Source organism: Rhineura floridana, chromosome 14 (genome assembly GCF_030035675.1).
Source record: "Rhineura floridana isolate rRhiFlo1 chromosome 14, rRhiFlo1.hap2, whole genome shotgun sequence".
NCBI lineage: Eukaryota > Metazoa > Chordata > Lepidosauria > Squamata > Rhineuridae > Rhineura > Rhineura floridana.
In genome coordinates, this window is record NC_084493.1 from 22266002 (window position 1) to 22280983 (window position 14982).

A 14982-nucleotide genomic window follows, 5' to 3' on the forward strand; every position below is an offset into this window, starting at 1 on the left:
TTCTCGACGGTGGCGAGCGGGAGGGGCGGCACGGACTACAGAGCCGCCCACTGCGACTTCTCCCTTGGCGGCCGTCTCTCTCCTCTCTTCCTGGCAGCCAATCCTAGGCACCTTTAGTCAGAAGTAAACCCATTGGGTCCAACGGTTGTTTTTTTTTAACTCCCATGGAAGTGCGGGCAGGATAGCAGCCTGCGTGCAATTCCAGCCCCGCACTGACGAGCCCCATTGACCTCTGCGGCTCTTTACGCCTGGGGAAACGTGCCTGAGATTGGGCTTGGAGTCGGCTGGCTCGAGTCTCCTGGCATTTAACCCTCCCATCCCTGCAGAGCCAAGGCGGGTTTTGCGTCCTGCTCCTATAAATATCCCCTTCGGATCCTTTCCTAACCGCTTTCCCCTCGCCCGCCCCTCTTCTCTCCCTATCGCGTCCCGTCCCATTCCATCCCCCCTTTGCGTTTGACATCGGAAGCAGCGGCGGCCCATCGTGCCAGGTTTTCCTTCTTGCTTCGCTCACTCGAGGCGGAGTTCGGGAATGACCGTGAGTGGGGGGAGGGGGAGTGAAAGAGGGAGAGAGAGAGAGGTGGGAAGGGCTAAGGAGGTGGTGGTGGTGCTGCTGCTGCTCTGCGCGACGGCTCGCGTGGCGTGGGGAGGTGCGCGCGCACTCCTCCCGGGCTACCCTCCCCCCTCCTCTTTTCCTTTGGATTTCTGTCAGATCAGCGTGCGCGCCCTCCCCCTCCTCCCGCAACTCGCGAGGATCGCCAAAGGTGGCGCGCGGCGGCTGTGTGAGAGGAAACTGGAGTAAGGACGGTCGGTCGCGTGAGGGAGCAGAGGAGGAGGAGGAGGAGGAGGAGGAGTGGTGGTGGTGCGCGGGAGCGCGCGAGTGGCTGTTGCTCCTCCTGCTTGCTGCTGCTGCTGCCGCCGCCGCGGCTTCTCTGTGTGTGAATGTGCGTGTGCGTGTGAGGAAAGAAGGAGCCCCCATCTCAAAGCCCGGCGCTGGGACCGGCCCGTCATGGAGTAAACCGGAGAACGCCGGCGCCGCCACCGCCACCTTCTCTTTCATACGTGGGGCGCCTCAGAGAAGGACCTGTGACTGAGCAGGAGGTCCTGCCGCCGCCACAGGGGAAGGGGCCGCTGCCTCCGTCGCTGCTTAGCTCGCTCGCCGGGCTTGGCGATGGCGGCGCGAGGAGCTCGTCGGCTCCTCGTCGGCTCCTTCTGGGTCGTGTTTCTCTTCGGGCAGCGCCCCGAGTTGAGCGCCGCTGCCAGGAGCAGCTCCTCGCCGCAGCAGAACCTCCCGCCCGCAGGTGAGAGCGAAAGCAAGAGAGCCCCTCAGGCCGGGAAGAGGAGGGAGGGGGGAGAGGCCGCGCGCGCGTTGATTTGTGCCCCCCCCGGTCCTTTTTTGTGAAAGGATTTCGCCGCTCTCCGTGTCAGTGTCCCTGTATGTACGTACGTACGTCTGTGTGTGTGTGCGCAGGGGGGCGCGCTGGCATACTGCATAGACGAAGGGCTACTCCTGCGTCAAGTTCCAGCTTTTATCAATAAAACGGTGGGGTGGCCGAGAAGGGCCGTTTCGAGGCTTGGCTCTGGGGGCGTTTTGCCTGTCTGTGATTTCTTCTTAATTAAGAACTTATGCCGAAAGAGGGCAATTCCCGTCTTTCCTCCTCTCAAAAAGCAAAACAAAAACAACACACGTACACACACCAGCAACAGCTGAATCCTTGTCCTGCACGCCTCTGAGCAAAGAGGAGTATTTATAGGGTGGTTGCGGAGTGTCTGTTGCTGCAACAGACAGTGGCCTTGCACAGCGCGCTAGGAGCGGGCAGTGATTTGCCCCCCTCCCCCCGGTTTTCCCAGCCTTTCTCTCTCTGTGGGGTTTTTTTTTAGTATGGGCCTTTCCCACAGGTAGTCTAGTGGGAAAGGCTGGTAGATCTAGGCAGCTTTGTATACTGTATGTGTGTAGAGAGAGCCAGACTGCCAAGAGGCAGCTCTGTGACATAAATCTGTTCCTCCTTATTTAAAGGCACGTGTGTGATTTTTTCTTGCCCCCGTGTGTGTGTGTTTTGGTTAAAAGAGGTTAGTTCCACTTGTAAGAGTTGCACGGTATTGGACACGTTTCATGTACCAGCAGAGGCCACTGCACACCTCTGTAGTAGTCAGTTACTGGTGCCATTTACTACGCTGTACAGGAAGGATACTGCAAAGCAATTCCCTCAATCTGGTATTCATCAATGAAAACTTCACCAGGAATACTCCCTTTCCTCTCTCTGCAGTAATTGAATTTGGTGAGAGAAATTCTCTTAAAATGAAGGAGAAACTAACTGAGCTCTGGGCATGCTCAAAAAGAGTGTGGTTGTCTTTCTGAAAGCAACAAGGCTACTGTCCACTGTGCACCATCTTTTCTTTTTGTTAATGGAAATGGTGTGAGTTGTAATTCCATAAACATTAAGTATGCTTTAAGCTGTCTTGGATTTAGTCACGTGTAGTTATGTCCTCCTGACATCAGTGGGATCCTGTGTATGTTGACTTTGAAGTAAGTTCCACTGTGCTCCATTGGGCTTATTCCAAAGTGATGAGGTTGCAGCCTGATTATGTTTATGGAGAGTTAGTCCACATAGGTGCCTATCTATGCTACCATAGGTAAGGTATCTTAATAGTTTGAGTAACATATTACAGCCATGCATGATAGGTAGCTGCAGTATTACAATCATGGGTGTCTGCATTAGGTAATACTGATATTAAGATATTACAAAAACATTAATTTTCTTTTTTTTCCAGCTACAAAGTGTTTGTGAATATAGTCCCAACTACCTTTGTTCAATTTCTGGTGCTAGTATGCATGCTAGAAATTGTTACTGCATTTGACATTGCTCTTGTTGATTTTATACTCCACCCATTATGTTTGTAGTTCTTTGTGCTAACTTGTTGGTAATATTTAATATCCTGCTGTAAATGTGTGTTCTCTGGTTATGGCCTATGGCAAAACAATTAAATGTGAATTGAGAAAGATTTGTAGTAGAAACACTAGCTAAATATGTTTCTGGCAATATTCTTGTGCAGGTGTAAAATATAAGTGTACAGAGAAGGTTAGAGTAGCTCCTTTTCCATTTGGGTGGGCAGAAATATATATATATATATATATATATATATATATATATATATATATATATATATATATATTGCAAATCAGACTGAGATTTGGCTTGTAAATAATAAAGCATGTAGGTTAGCATGCTATATGTGTTCTACCTAGGGAACAAAATAGCAAGTTAATTGTCCTGGCAAATTGCTTGGAGCACTGCAGGTCTTAATGTATTGAAATACTAAATTGGAGTTCATAAAATACAATTTTAAATCTGTAAAAAAACCCACCTTATTATGCCTTATGATGTGATTGTTTATCTTAAGTGTTAAGTTAAGACGTGGTTGGAAGCATATTTGAATAAAGGTCTGAAGCGGGAAAAGGGATGTAGGTGGAGTTCTGTAAGTTAAAAGCAGATTCTCTTAAATTAGCATTGTAAGCGATCTGTGAAAATGTGGCTAGAACAGTTTTGTAAGCAGAATTTAAAATAGGTGATGTTATGCATATACAGTTAATGATGCTTGTTCCTGGCTACTCTGGGAAGTTGCCCGTCTCTCAAATCAAAGTGTAGGTCAAAATGATTGAAAAGGCAATGCAATTCCTACAGTCCAGCAGTCTGTCCCATCTTATGCTCAGCTTGGCTTGCTATGTGCTAGAAAGCTGCCTCTTTTATGAGGTAAATGGCATGTCCCAAGCTTTAACTATTTGGATGTTAAAATGGCCCACTTCTTAATAAAAGTTATTCATATGTTTTGGGCTATGTCTTCCCCTTTTGGGTATCCTGGAACTACTCTGACTAGTTATTGTTGCACTATGTGTCATGAGCAAACTACTAGTGTGTTACAAGAAATATTTTAAATAAAGCCTCCTCTAAGCCTCAACACCTTACCCTGTATAGGAGGCTTCTGCTGTGCTTCTGTGTGAGTCACAGTTCTAGATGTCTTTTCTTCCAATCAGCCTTTTCTGGAGGTAGGCAGTTTTATTATCTTTGCATTGGCAATGAATGAACTAAATGCATCTGCTGCAGCAGAATTACCTACCCTTGTAGGTGGGCTGTCTGTCTGACTTATGTCACTGCTCTGAGCTTGCCTTCTTCCAATCTGGAGACACAGCCAGATGCTTGACATGGAGAAATACAGGGTGATGAATTCTTCTGATGGTAGGTAACTCTTACTCTTAACATACTTGGAGTAAACCTTTTTAGCTGTATAAGATTGAAGACGCACTTTATCCTTAATTTAGGTAGCCTTGGCTATCAGAAGTTTGGAAAACTGAGTCTTAACCATGATTTAGGGGAGTAGTTCCCATCCTTTATGAGTACGGGACCCCTTTTGTAACCACAGAAATTTTCATGACCCCCACATTCTAATTGTGATTTTAGTCTGTTAATTGAAAAAAAAGTATAATGAAGCATTAAATAATATCACTTTTGATTCATCCCCAAAACAAATATTATGATGACGTTTATTACCTGCCAGAGCCAATCAGCTTGATTGATCTTCCCTTATTGCTGCTGACAAAAGAGAGTGGGGGAGAGGCGCTGGAGCTTAAAGCTGGCCTCTTCTCTTGATGCAGTTGCTTGAAGGTTGTGCTGCTCAGTTCTCTGTGTAGCGGGAACTGACTGTGCCAGCTGGAAGGAAGGAAGGGGAGGTGGAAGCGGCTGCATGTGCATGCACTGCAGGCTTGCAAGTTGGTGGTGTACAGACCAGCCATTAATTAATTTTTTAAATTAATAAATAATTCTTCTCTTGGCTCTTTGTGACCCCCTGGGATGATTTCATGACCCCCCTGGGGGTCCCGGCCCCCAGGTTGGGAACCACTGATTTAGGGGATGCCCTTTGAATTCTCCATAAGGAGAATCTCAAAAGGAGACCTATAGTAATTGGGATGCCTTGGGCTATGTATATCACATTTCAAAATCTTAATTATTGCAGGATATCCCAGACATTTTAGGGTATATTTCATGTCCTTTACTTTAAACAGAGATGTACAAGTATCTCTTTTTTAAAAGTATTTTGTGCCATGTTTTAGGTTTCTGGGGCTTGGCAATTTCCTTAGCCACCTTGGAGTACAGTGTCCCTCACATTTTGAGGGAAGTGTACAAATGCCCCATTTCTAGATATTTTTAGCAAAGGGGGTGGAACAGTTTCCATATCACAGTGAGAGAGACCTAAATCTATTATGTATACAGGAAAAGGGGATACAGCAAAATTGTACAGGTGTTCAGACATGCTATGGGAGGGCTTCCTCAGGCAGGCTGCAAGACTTGTATTTGAGAAGGAACAAGGACAGAACTTCTCACTCCTCCCCTGAATAATTCCTAAATTGCTGACCATGGCATAAGTGCCCTAGTCCAGGCAATTGGGATTGTTTCAGTAACCTGATGCTACTATGCAAGAACCAGCTCTAGCTCCTAAGTAGCAGCAGAAGCCAACTGATCGGCATGCAGTGGCTTGCCGTTTTCCCTTCAAATTACTATTGGCTTCATTAGCCAGCAATGGCCCTTAAACTAATGGTAGCACCTGGTGACTGTTGCCTATAATACAGCACTTGTGGAATGCTGAGGAAAGAAAAGATAACAGCTCATTGAGCCTATGTGGTTTGTGGCTGGGCTGCTGACCTTCACAATCTCTCTTTTCCCTTGCTGTTTGGATTGCTGTCTGCCCAAAGGACAAGATAGGAACAATGGGTTATGCATGGAGATTGGTGTTTCCCAGAGCCAAAGCCAGAGAAAAATGGGCAGTGGAGGAGGTGAATGGGATTGTGGAGTGGATGATAAATGAAGTAGTGGAACTCTCCTTCCCTCCCCCACCTGTCCAACTTGATGACCTTATTAGTATATGGAAAAATCAATTCCAAACATTGTCACACTCTTGTGTGCCTGAAAAACAACACTGAGTGAGTCTGTGCAGATGCTGCAATTAGGATGAAATGTGCCCTCCAGGTCTGATATTGAATGGTCCAACCTTTGCTGATGGGGGTCTGCATGAAGGGACTCTTCCAGACATCTGTCACAAACACAGGAATTTTGTTAGTCTATATAAAAAGGCCAATTTGCAGCATGTGCACACTTCCAGGATTCTGTAACACACTATGAGCAATGAAGCAGAATACAGGGCAGGGTTATGCGGATATGGGTCTTGGTTGGGAGAGAGCAATGTATTCTGATGCTTCCCCATCTTCTATACCATGGGTGTTTGGGTGATAGTGATTGGGGCAGGGGGTATGCTCCTTCCTCAGAAGGCCATGTTGGTTTGTGGGACCAGTAGAAAGGCCAGATTTGAAGGGACAGGCCTGTCCCTGCTCTGTGTTCTGCTTGAGGCAATGTCCTTAGGTTGTCAAGAGCACGAGGCTGTGTGGTTTTGCCTAAGCCAAAGTATATTTTTGCCTACTGTGGCATCAGAGGGGTTTCTTTGTGTGTATGCAAACAAAAAATGGTCATACTACTTGATTTATCATAATGTGATGCATAAGATATAAAGACTATCTAAGTTAGAAATTCTTTTCACATCAAAAGGCCCTTTAAGTTATAGTAACAGTAAATAAGCTATATCTTTTGACCATCATATGGCTTTTATATCAATAGGCCAGGAGAACTACAAAATTAGATTTTTAACTTTCTAAGCTCAAAAAGAAAAGCACTTTATAGTGGCTGCTAGGAATGAACTTAATTTTCGCCAGGTCTGACTTCTTTGCTTCAAAGGTTTGAGGGGGTGAAAGGGTCTGACATCCCCCCAGAAAAGATTTAAGGGCCTTTTCTGTTGCTTTCTGTAACTGTTCATTTTTTAAAAAACTATTTTCCTTCTCTCCTATTCCTTTGGTAATTTTGTTTGGTAAGGCTGAATCAGTGAAAACAATTGGATCATATAGTGCATGTGATGTCAGTGCTTTGTAACCAGTCAGGTTTAGTTATGTGCTGACATCACTAAGAGCAAATGAAGCCCATGTTTCCAGTACTGATTATATGGGCAATCCACAGTTGTGTTCTGAACAATGTTCAGCCCATTTGCATTGTTTCCTGAAAAATAGCCAAAAAGGTCCCCTCTTTTAAATTCTGAGGAAGTTTTTCATGAAACTGCCCCCCTCTTCTCTTAGTTTTGGCCTGGTGCTAGTGTCTAGTACCTCATACAATAAACCATTCTCATTAGGACTCTCTCCAGGTTCACTAGAAAACTTTCCTATCAAGCTTTTTCATAGTTTTTGAAGCATAACTAGACCTCTTATTTTTCATGAGCATGCAATGAATCTGGGAGGAAGGGTGGGATATAACTCTAATAAAATAAATAAATAATAGTAGACTAAAGAAACCCAAATAGTCTTCAAAATGTAAACTGACAGGATTTTGTGCAGATGCTTTAATTAAAATGTGCCCCTTTAAATAAATCCTTTTTTTTGATCCTGCAGCATGCATTCCAGGTTCGTAATTGTTTGCCAGTAGTCATGAAAGGCGGTCACTAGGTTGTGAAACTTCAAGTTGCATCAAGACATTAACAAGGGCTTTATATATGTCTGCTGTCTAAACTATATGTTGTATAGTTTTTGTTCTTTCTAAAGTTACAGCCTGGGATATTGGAGAGAAGAATTCTGAGGTAGGGGCTAGATCATTTGTTGCTGTAATGGTGAATGAGTGGCTTTTAAATTCCATCCTGCTCATGCTGTTAATGTGAATCAGTGACATAATGCAAAGTGTTTAATGAACCTTGTGGGTTGTTGCTGGTATAAATTTGGGTGAAACAAGCTTTTATTTGAACCATTGAAGGGGCATTAGAGGTATGGCCAACATAATTAGTTCTGGTGAAGCTTTGTGTCCAGACTAGTGGCTTCAAATGCTTGTCTTCTTCTATCTGAAAGTAGATGTGTTCACTAGACAATCACCACGGTTAATGCTGTGCAATACAAAAAATATTATGCAACAGATTTTTTCATACTTATGGTTAAAATAACTAAAGTTGTGAAAAAGCAACTCCTGTGACAGTCTGTCAGTAGTCATGCTGATGGTAGCTCTTCAGCTCCTCCACATTGCAGTTACCTTGACAGGAATTGATGCAGCAGCATCAGTTAGGCATACCAATATATCTTCCTGCTCCATAAAGGCAGGGCAGAGAAAGTAGCTAGTGGGTGCTTTAGAACTTTAATCTTGGGGCCTGAACAACAGGCCTGTACTGCCAAGGCAAGGGAAGCCCCCTCCTGAGGGAATGTTTGTGTGAGAGAGGCCCAGGCTTCATAGCTAGCAATGAAGAGACAGGATATGAGACTTAAAGCAAGCAGTCTCCAGTTATTCAGTTTCCTCCATTCTTGCTGTGATGATGGGAAGAAATATGGGTTCCCATGGGTTGTTGCCAAACCCAGGCTGTGCCCCCTGAGGTGGCAAAGGAAGGGAGACTGTCAGGGAAAGACTCTTGGAGTCTGGTGATGGTCTAATTCAGTGGTTCCCAACCTTTATGAGCACGGGACCCCCTTTACAAGCTGAATTTTTTTGTGACCCCCTCCCCCCAGGGAGGCAGGCTGGCTGCCAGGAAGGAAGGGGGAAAGCAGCCTTTCTTGGCAGGCTTGCTTCTTTTTGCTTCACAAAAAGCCCTCTCCTCTCATTCTAAGTAAGGGCGTTGCCAGTAGCGGCAATGCAAGGAGACAGGAATCAGTGATAGTCATCCCTTCTTCCTGGTAGCTCCACCCTCAGCCTCCTTTGGCATCTACCCTTAGTGCGCCTGAAAGACGCTCTGGATCTTCAGCAAAAGGCCTCCCCTCTCGTTTGGAGCAAGGGGGAGGTGTCATCTGCAGCGGCAGTGGAAAGCAGACAGTGTAGAAGGAGTGAAGACTTTTAAAAAAAATTACTAAATCATTTCTTTACTGTTCACGGCCCCCTCTGGATTACTTCACAGCCCCCCTGGGGGTCCCAGCCCCAGTCCAACACTCTAGCCACACCTTACTGGTTCAAGCTTCCTTTAGGTGGCCTCATTCTTTGTCTCCATGGATCATGTCCTGCAATGGGGTTGAAGACTGAATTCTGCAAGTATAGCATATTGTTGCCTCCCTCAAGAACATGCTTTAGGGACTAGATTCCTGGGAGAGGACATTCCTAAGCATCTGCTCTCCTTGCAGGAAATAAAAGCTACATCCTGTACATAAATGGCCATGTCCAGGAAGTGCTGGCTTCTCACATACCTTGTCTTCACATGTTGACGTCTTAACTCTATTTCTATAGTGAGGCTCCATTTTCATCTGTGTTCACTTAAAATAAAGTTCACTTAAATAAAGTTCACTTCCAGGTGCTAGAGAGTGTTCCTGCTTCATCTGAGTATTCAGATTGACCAACTGCTTGAAACCTTTATGCTAGCTTATATTCAGATTGGCAGCTACTGTCATAGTGAATTGTGATGTTCCATACTTTTATGCAAGTGTTTCATGCTTGTATATTAAAATGCTTATGTATGTGGTTTATATTAGAGTATTTAAGGTAAGTGGTGAGTGTTGGGAGGATGAAATGAGTGAGTAGAATGTTGGAGTGTGCTGGATAGTGAGTGACTGAGTGAGAGGTGAATATTTTTGTGTGAGACTGTTTTAGGGATTGTTGGGGTAAGTTGGAGGGACAGATTAATGTTGGAGAGTATAGGGTCAGTGTTTATTATTTTTGGATTAATTGGTGAGAGGGTGGAGCTAGTGTAAGAAGATTAGAGGTGAAGGTCAGGGTAAAAGTGTTTGAAGAGCATACAGTAACTTAAGTTTAAGACCTTGAGACAATTTATGAAACCACATGCTTACGAACAACAAGTGAAGTTGCTTCTTTTTCAGATTGTTTTCACACAAGTGCCACTTCATTGGCTATGCTACAGGTTGAGTCAGATGTTTAGTATTTGTGGTGGCAGCGGATCCTTCAAGGAGAGTTTCATATCGGGTTACAGGGGCCAAACTCGTAGTTGTGAGTTTTAAAGAGACAAAGTGTCCCAGGCGAGTGGAGGCTTGTTTTTATGCGTGAACCATATAGCAATTATGCTAAGGGAATATACAAAGGAATTCCTGAATAGCTTTGCTATATTGGATAGTGTGAACAGTAAAGAAAAATCCGTGTCCCCCTCTCTAACAGAAGTGGGTTGATGAGGGAGCAGGGACGCGACACAAACCTCCTTTCAAATGAAGGCAGTGACATGGATTCTGGTGAGCATGGCTTAATTCTTCCAAAGTTTCATACCTTTCAAATTCTTTTCCCCATAGGACTCGTCCCTCCCTGCAATTGTGCCTTCTTGTAGCCTTTGAGAAATATTTGAAACTTTGAATAAAAATTATTTTTTTAAAAAGAGAAATATACAGTGATTCTGCAGTTCTTTTGAAACTCTGATGCGTGCTGAAAATAACAGTGTAAGACTCCACATCCAGGAATACACTTCATATAATATGATGGTCGGAATGGCCTTGCTTGATGACAGGTTGCTGATCGCCAATTGAAAGCATTGATAGTTTAACATTTGCAACAGCAAGATTTGAAGTGTGAGGTTTTGAAATAATCCAAAAAGGCAGCAATGCTGGGAACACTTTGTTGCATCCTTGATAGTATCAAGTTGAAATATTTAGACACTTGTAAAAGAAATGCACTCTATTTACATTTTATCTCGCGTTATCAGGATAGTGTGCCAGATTTTATCTGTGAAAGGGGTCACTTCTATTATCCAGATGAAGGGTGACTGTCTTTCCCTACTTCAGCAAATAATTTAAGACTGCCATTTATGTTAATCAACATTGCAAGTAATTAAAACAGTTTAATTTTTATTTTCCCTAGAAAATGCTGCTTGTTTAAAACCAGTTGACATGTATGTACTAATGGCTATACTCCTGTGGCCAATTTAAAATTGGCCATGGGTGCTTTTAACTCCCATGGCCAATTTTAAATTGGCCACAGGAGTGTCAAGATGTTGACTGGATCTTCTCTCCTTTTTTTTTGAATTGCATATACTTCTAGGCTCTCCATGTCCCTGACGATGTAATTGGGAGAAGAATGGGATCTAGAGGCCATCTTGAAGTTTGAAGCCTCACACACTTGCTGATCTCTCTCTATCCCCCTCCCTCCGGTGGTACTTCCAGATGTGGAGCTGTATGGAAAGGGCCCTATCCAGTTCAGGAGTCATTATGGGAAACCTCCCATGCATCTTTACTGGCAAGATTGGGCCCTTCCTGCTGTTCCTTACACCACCTCTGATGTATCAAAGAATGTGGCAGGAAAAACAAGGAATGGGAAGTAGCCAATTACATTACTAGAAGCATATGAAAGCTTAGAGTCTGACTCCAGAATGGGGGGGGGATAAAACTGTTGTCCTTTAGTGGGTGGACATAGGCTGATTCCTCCCTGATACCATCTGGAGTATACTTTTCACAACAATGCTGGAAAAGTTGTTTGGGGCTGATGAGGAGCCTAGGTTCAGGGATGGTAGTTTACTGAAAGGCTAGAGTTCTTGTTTGGCACATCTGAGGCCTACTTGTGACTGATATATCTTTGATAGTATGATATGGAAATCTGACTGGCAGTAGCTAGGTGTATCAATTTCAAAGCAGGCCATAGAAATATTTTTGTATCTTTTTGCTGTATTTAGAATGAAAAAACTTTGTTCTTGATTTTGTTCTTTCAGTTGTAGTTGTAAAGCTAGGCTTTTGTTTACTACTTTTTAGTGTTACCAATTTGTACTTCGCATAAAATGAAATTATTTGTGCCTCAGCTAAATGGTAAGTATGCCATGTATGTCAATAAAATGTATTTTGAAAAATTATTTTTCAGACAGGCATTTGGGATTTATTTTTTACCAACTAGATTTTATTTACATGCTTTTACTGATATTACCAGAACCAGAAATTCTAGAATGCGAGGTGAAAGCTGCTCTTAAAATACTTGGAAGAATACTTGGAAGAAACAAATCACCAGGTACAGATGGCATACCAATAGAGTTGCTACAAGCTACTGAGACTAAATCTGTCCAAATTTTGACGAAAATCTGTCAAGAAATATGGAAAACTAAACAATGGCCCACAGACTGGAAGCGTTCCATATACATCCCAATTCCAAAGAAAGGGGATCCCACAGAATGCAGTAATTATTGAACTATTGGCTTAATATCCCATGCAAGTAAAGTAATGCTCAAGATTCTACAACAAAGGCTCTTGCCATATATGGAGCGAGAAACGCCAGACATCCAACTGGATTTAGAAAGGGAAGAGGTACCAGAGATCATATCGCAAACATATGTTGGATAATGGAACAGACCAAGGAATTTCAGAAGAAAATCACCCTGTGCTTTATAGATTACAGCAAAGCCTTTGACTGTGTAGATCATGAAAAATATGGAATACTTTAAATGAAATGGGGGTGCCACAGCATCTGATTGTCCTGATGCGCAACCTATACTCTGGACAAGAGGCTACTGTAAGGACAGAATATGGAGAAACCGATTGGTTCTCCATCGGAGAGGGTGTGAGACAGGGGTGTATTTTATCACCCAATTTATTTAATCTATACACAGAACATACCATACGGAAATCAGGATTGGACCAAGAAGAAGGTGTGAAAATTGGAGGGAGAAATAGCAATAATTTAAGACATGCAGACGATACCATACTACTAGCAGAAACCAGTAATGATTTGAAACGAATGCTGATGAAAGTTAAAGAGGAAAGCACAAAAGCAGGACTACAGCTGAACGTCAAAAAGACTAAAGTAATGACAACAGAAGATTTATGCAACTTTACAATCAACAATGAGGACATTGAACTTGTCAAGGATTATGAATACCTTGGCACAATCATTAACCAAAATGGGGACAATAGTCAAGAAATCAGAAGAAGGCTAGGACTGGGGAGGGCAGCTGTGAGAGAACTAGAAAAGGTCCTCAAATATAAAGATGTATCACTGAACACTAAAGTGAGGATAATTCAGACCATGGTATTTCCGATCTCTATGTATGGATGTGAAAGTTGGACAGTGAAAAAAGCGGATAACTCATTTGAAATGTGGTGTTGGAGGAGAGCTTTGTGCATACCATGGACTGCGAAAAAGACAAATAATTGGGTGTTAGAACAAATTAAACCAGACCTGTCACTAGAATGATGGGTGACTTCCTGGCATACAAAGTAAAAATCTGAATTAGTGCGATAAACAAAAATATAATGAAGTTAAAACATCAAAGGCATGATCCAGCCAAAACTCGTCACCTTTTAAAAGTTCAATTTACTTCAATTGACATTTTAGCACATGTTTAACTACTATTGAATTCAGTTGGAAAGTGCTTAAATTGGCTAGATCATGCTCTTGGATGTCCCAAAACTGAGGTTTTTTTGTTCTGTGACCAGTATATTCACTTCATTTTCACTTCACGACAGAGCTGATGTATTTTGAGGCCCTCGGTAGGGAGCTGGCAAGTGGTTTGCATGCACTAGCACTGTGGTTTGGGCTATAAAAGAAATCCCATGTCTCAGTGGAAGTGATTGCAGTGAGTAGACTTATTTTTTTCCCTTGGAGGATGAGGTAACCTTACACTGGTTCTGTGAACTTCTAGTGGATAGAAACCAAACTATATTTTAATTTTTGGGAAATTTATTTTAATTTTGTATCCATGAACATAACTGATCTGATCTTAGCAAATTATCTCTACACCAGAAGTGATTCTTTTAGTCTGTTAATGTGGTGTGCATCTAAGGTGTGTGTTGGTATTTATGTAGAGATGGTTTTATGTGAACACTTGCCCCATATTTTTTCTTCCCTTCCTGCTCATGTTGATCTCTTTCATATATGTTAGCAGCCCCTGGTTGGCAGTTCTGTGCAATATTTGTTGCATCAGTATGTTTGAGGTTTCAACAAAGCTAGGATAACACTTTATTTTTTAAACTTGAATTGCTAGAGGATGTGCTCAGCTTTGCTGCATAGTAGAGAAAGTCAACATGTAGTTTAGTTGATGATGCTCAAAGACTGTATTGAAGGCCTCTGCATCTGAGAACTAATGGCTATTCTAGTTGGAGCTTGGGCTGGGTTACATCATGCACATCATTTTGGAAAAAAATGCTGGATTTGTAGACATGTTTTTTGAAGCAAAAAACTCTGGTTCTACATAGCCTATTTAAAATCTCTGCCTAACTTAAAAATGTGTGTTTTCTCAATAAGACTTAACATTCTTAGTATGGTGGGTGCTTTAACTCACATGAGTGTAAATGCTGGCTGTATTTTGCTAGTGGAGTTGGTATAATTTACTTGGAGGCATGCTGACAATTGAGCAAGGCAAAGTGAGGGCAGATTTGCTAAAATTACTATTAAGGATAGGTGCTGTCTGTGTAATCAACTGGACCTTGAAACCGTTTCCCATGTAGTGTTTTACTGTAGATTTTATCAAGGGGTCAGAGAATATATAATCTATCCCCTTATGAGGCAGATCCAATAAATTTATTACTGAATGAGTAGCAATATTTCTGAATGTAATAATATCTGTTAAACATTCAATGACTATTAACTCTTAAATCCTCACCTTTGCTTTTGATTTTGTGATTATGTATTTAACCGGTTGTGTACTCTCTAATGCTTGATTGACTGCAGTGAAGTGTTGTTGTTGAGTCATTTTAGAGGCAAACTAGATTGAGTTCTTGTAGTCAACATTTTATTTATCTAATGAATTTTAAGTTTTGGTATTTCCTACGACTTAACTTTTAAGCAAGCCAGTTAGACCCTTAAGATCTGGTAGCAAATTGCAAAGAGTTAAAGAAACCACTCTGTCAACCTGTTTATTGAGCATTCACTTGGATTTGTTTGTGGGGACACTTGATGATGTGTCAAAGCAAGTCCTATCCCACACTTTCCACTGCATTTTCTCCTCATTTTATTGCAAGAAGTCCAATCTTTTGGGACAGCGGGTCTGTTATGGAAGACCTCCCAATCAGCTATAATT

At 42.6% G+C, this 14982-nt stretch overlaps 1 protein-coding gene across 9 annotated transcripts in view; it reads left to right on the plus strand.

Annotated features, from left to right (window-relative positions):
- The first annotated feature begins 807 nt into the window (after positions 1–807).
- The window catches only part of NEO1 (neogenin 1), a 178624-nt gene continuing 164449 nt past the window's right edge, over positions 808–14982 (plus strand). For 5 of the 9 annotated variants that reach the window (XM_061594752.1, XM_061594753.1, XM_061594755.1 and 2 more), the window contains exon 1: positions 809–1298. In XM_061594752.1, the coding sequence (XP_061450736.1) occupies positions 1169–1298 (130 nt within the window). In that variant the 5' untranslated portion in view covers positions 809–1168. Of the gene's footprint in view, positions 1299–14982 lie in introns of all 9 variants that reach the window. The other 4 variants (XM_061594751.1, XM_061594759.1, XM_061594754.1 and 1 more) reach the window with 1 other exon arrangement.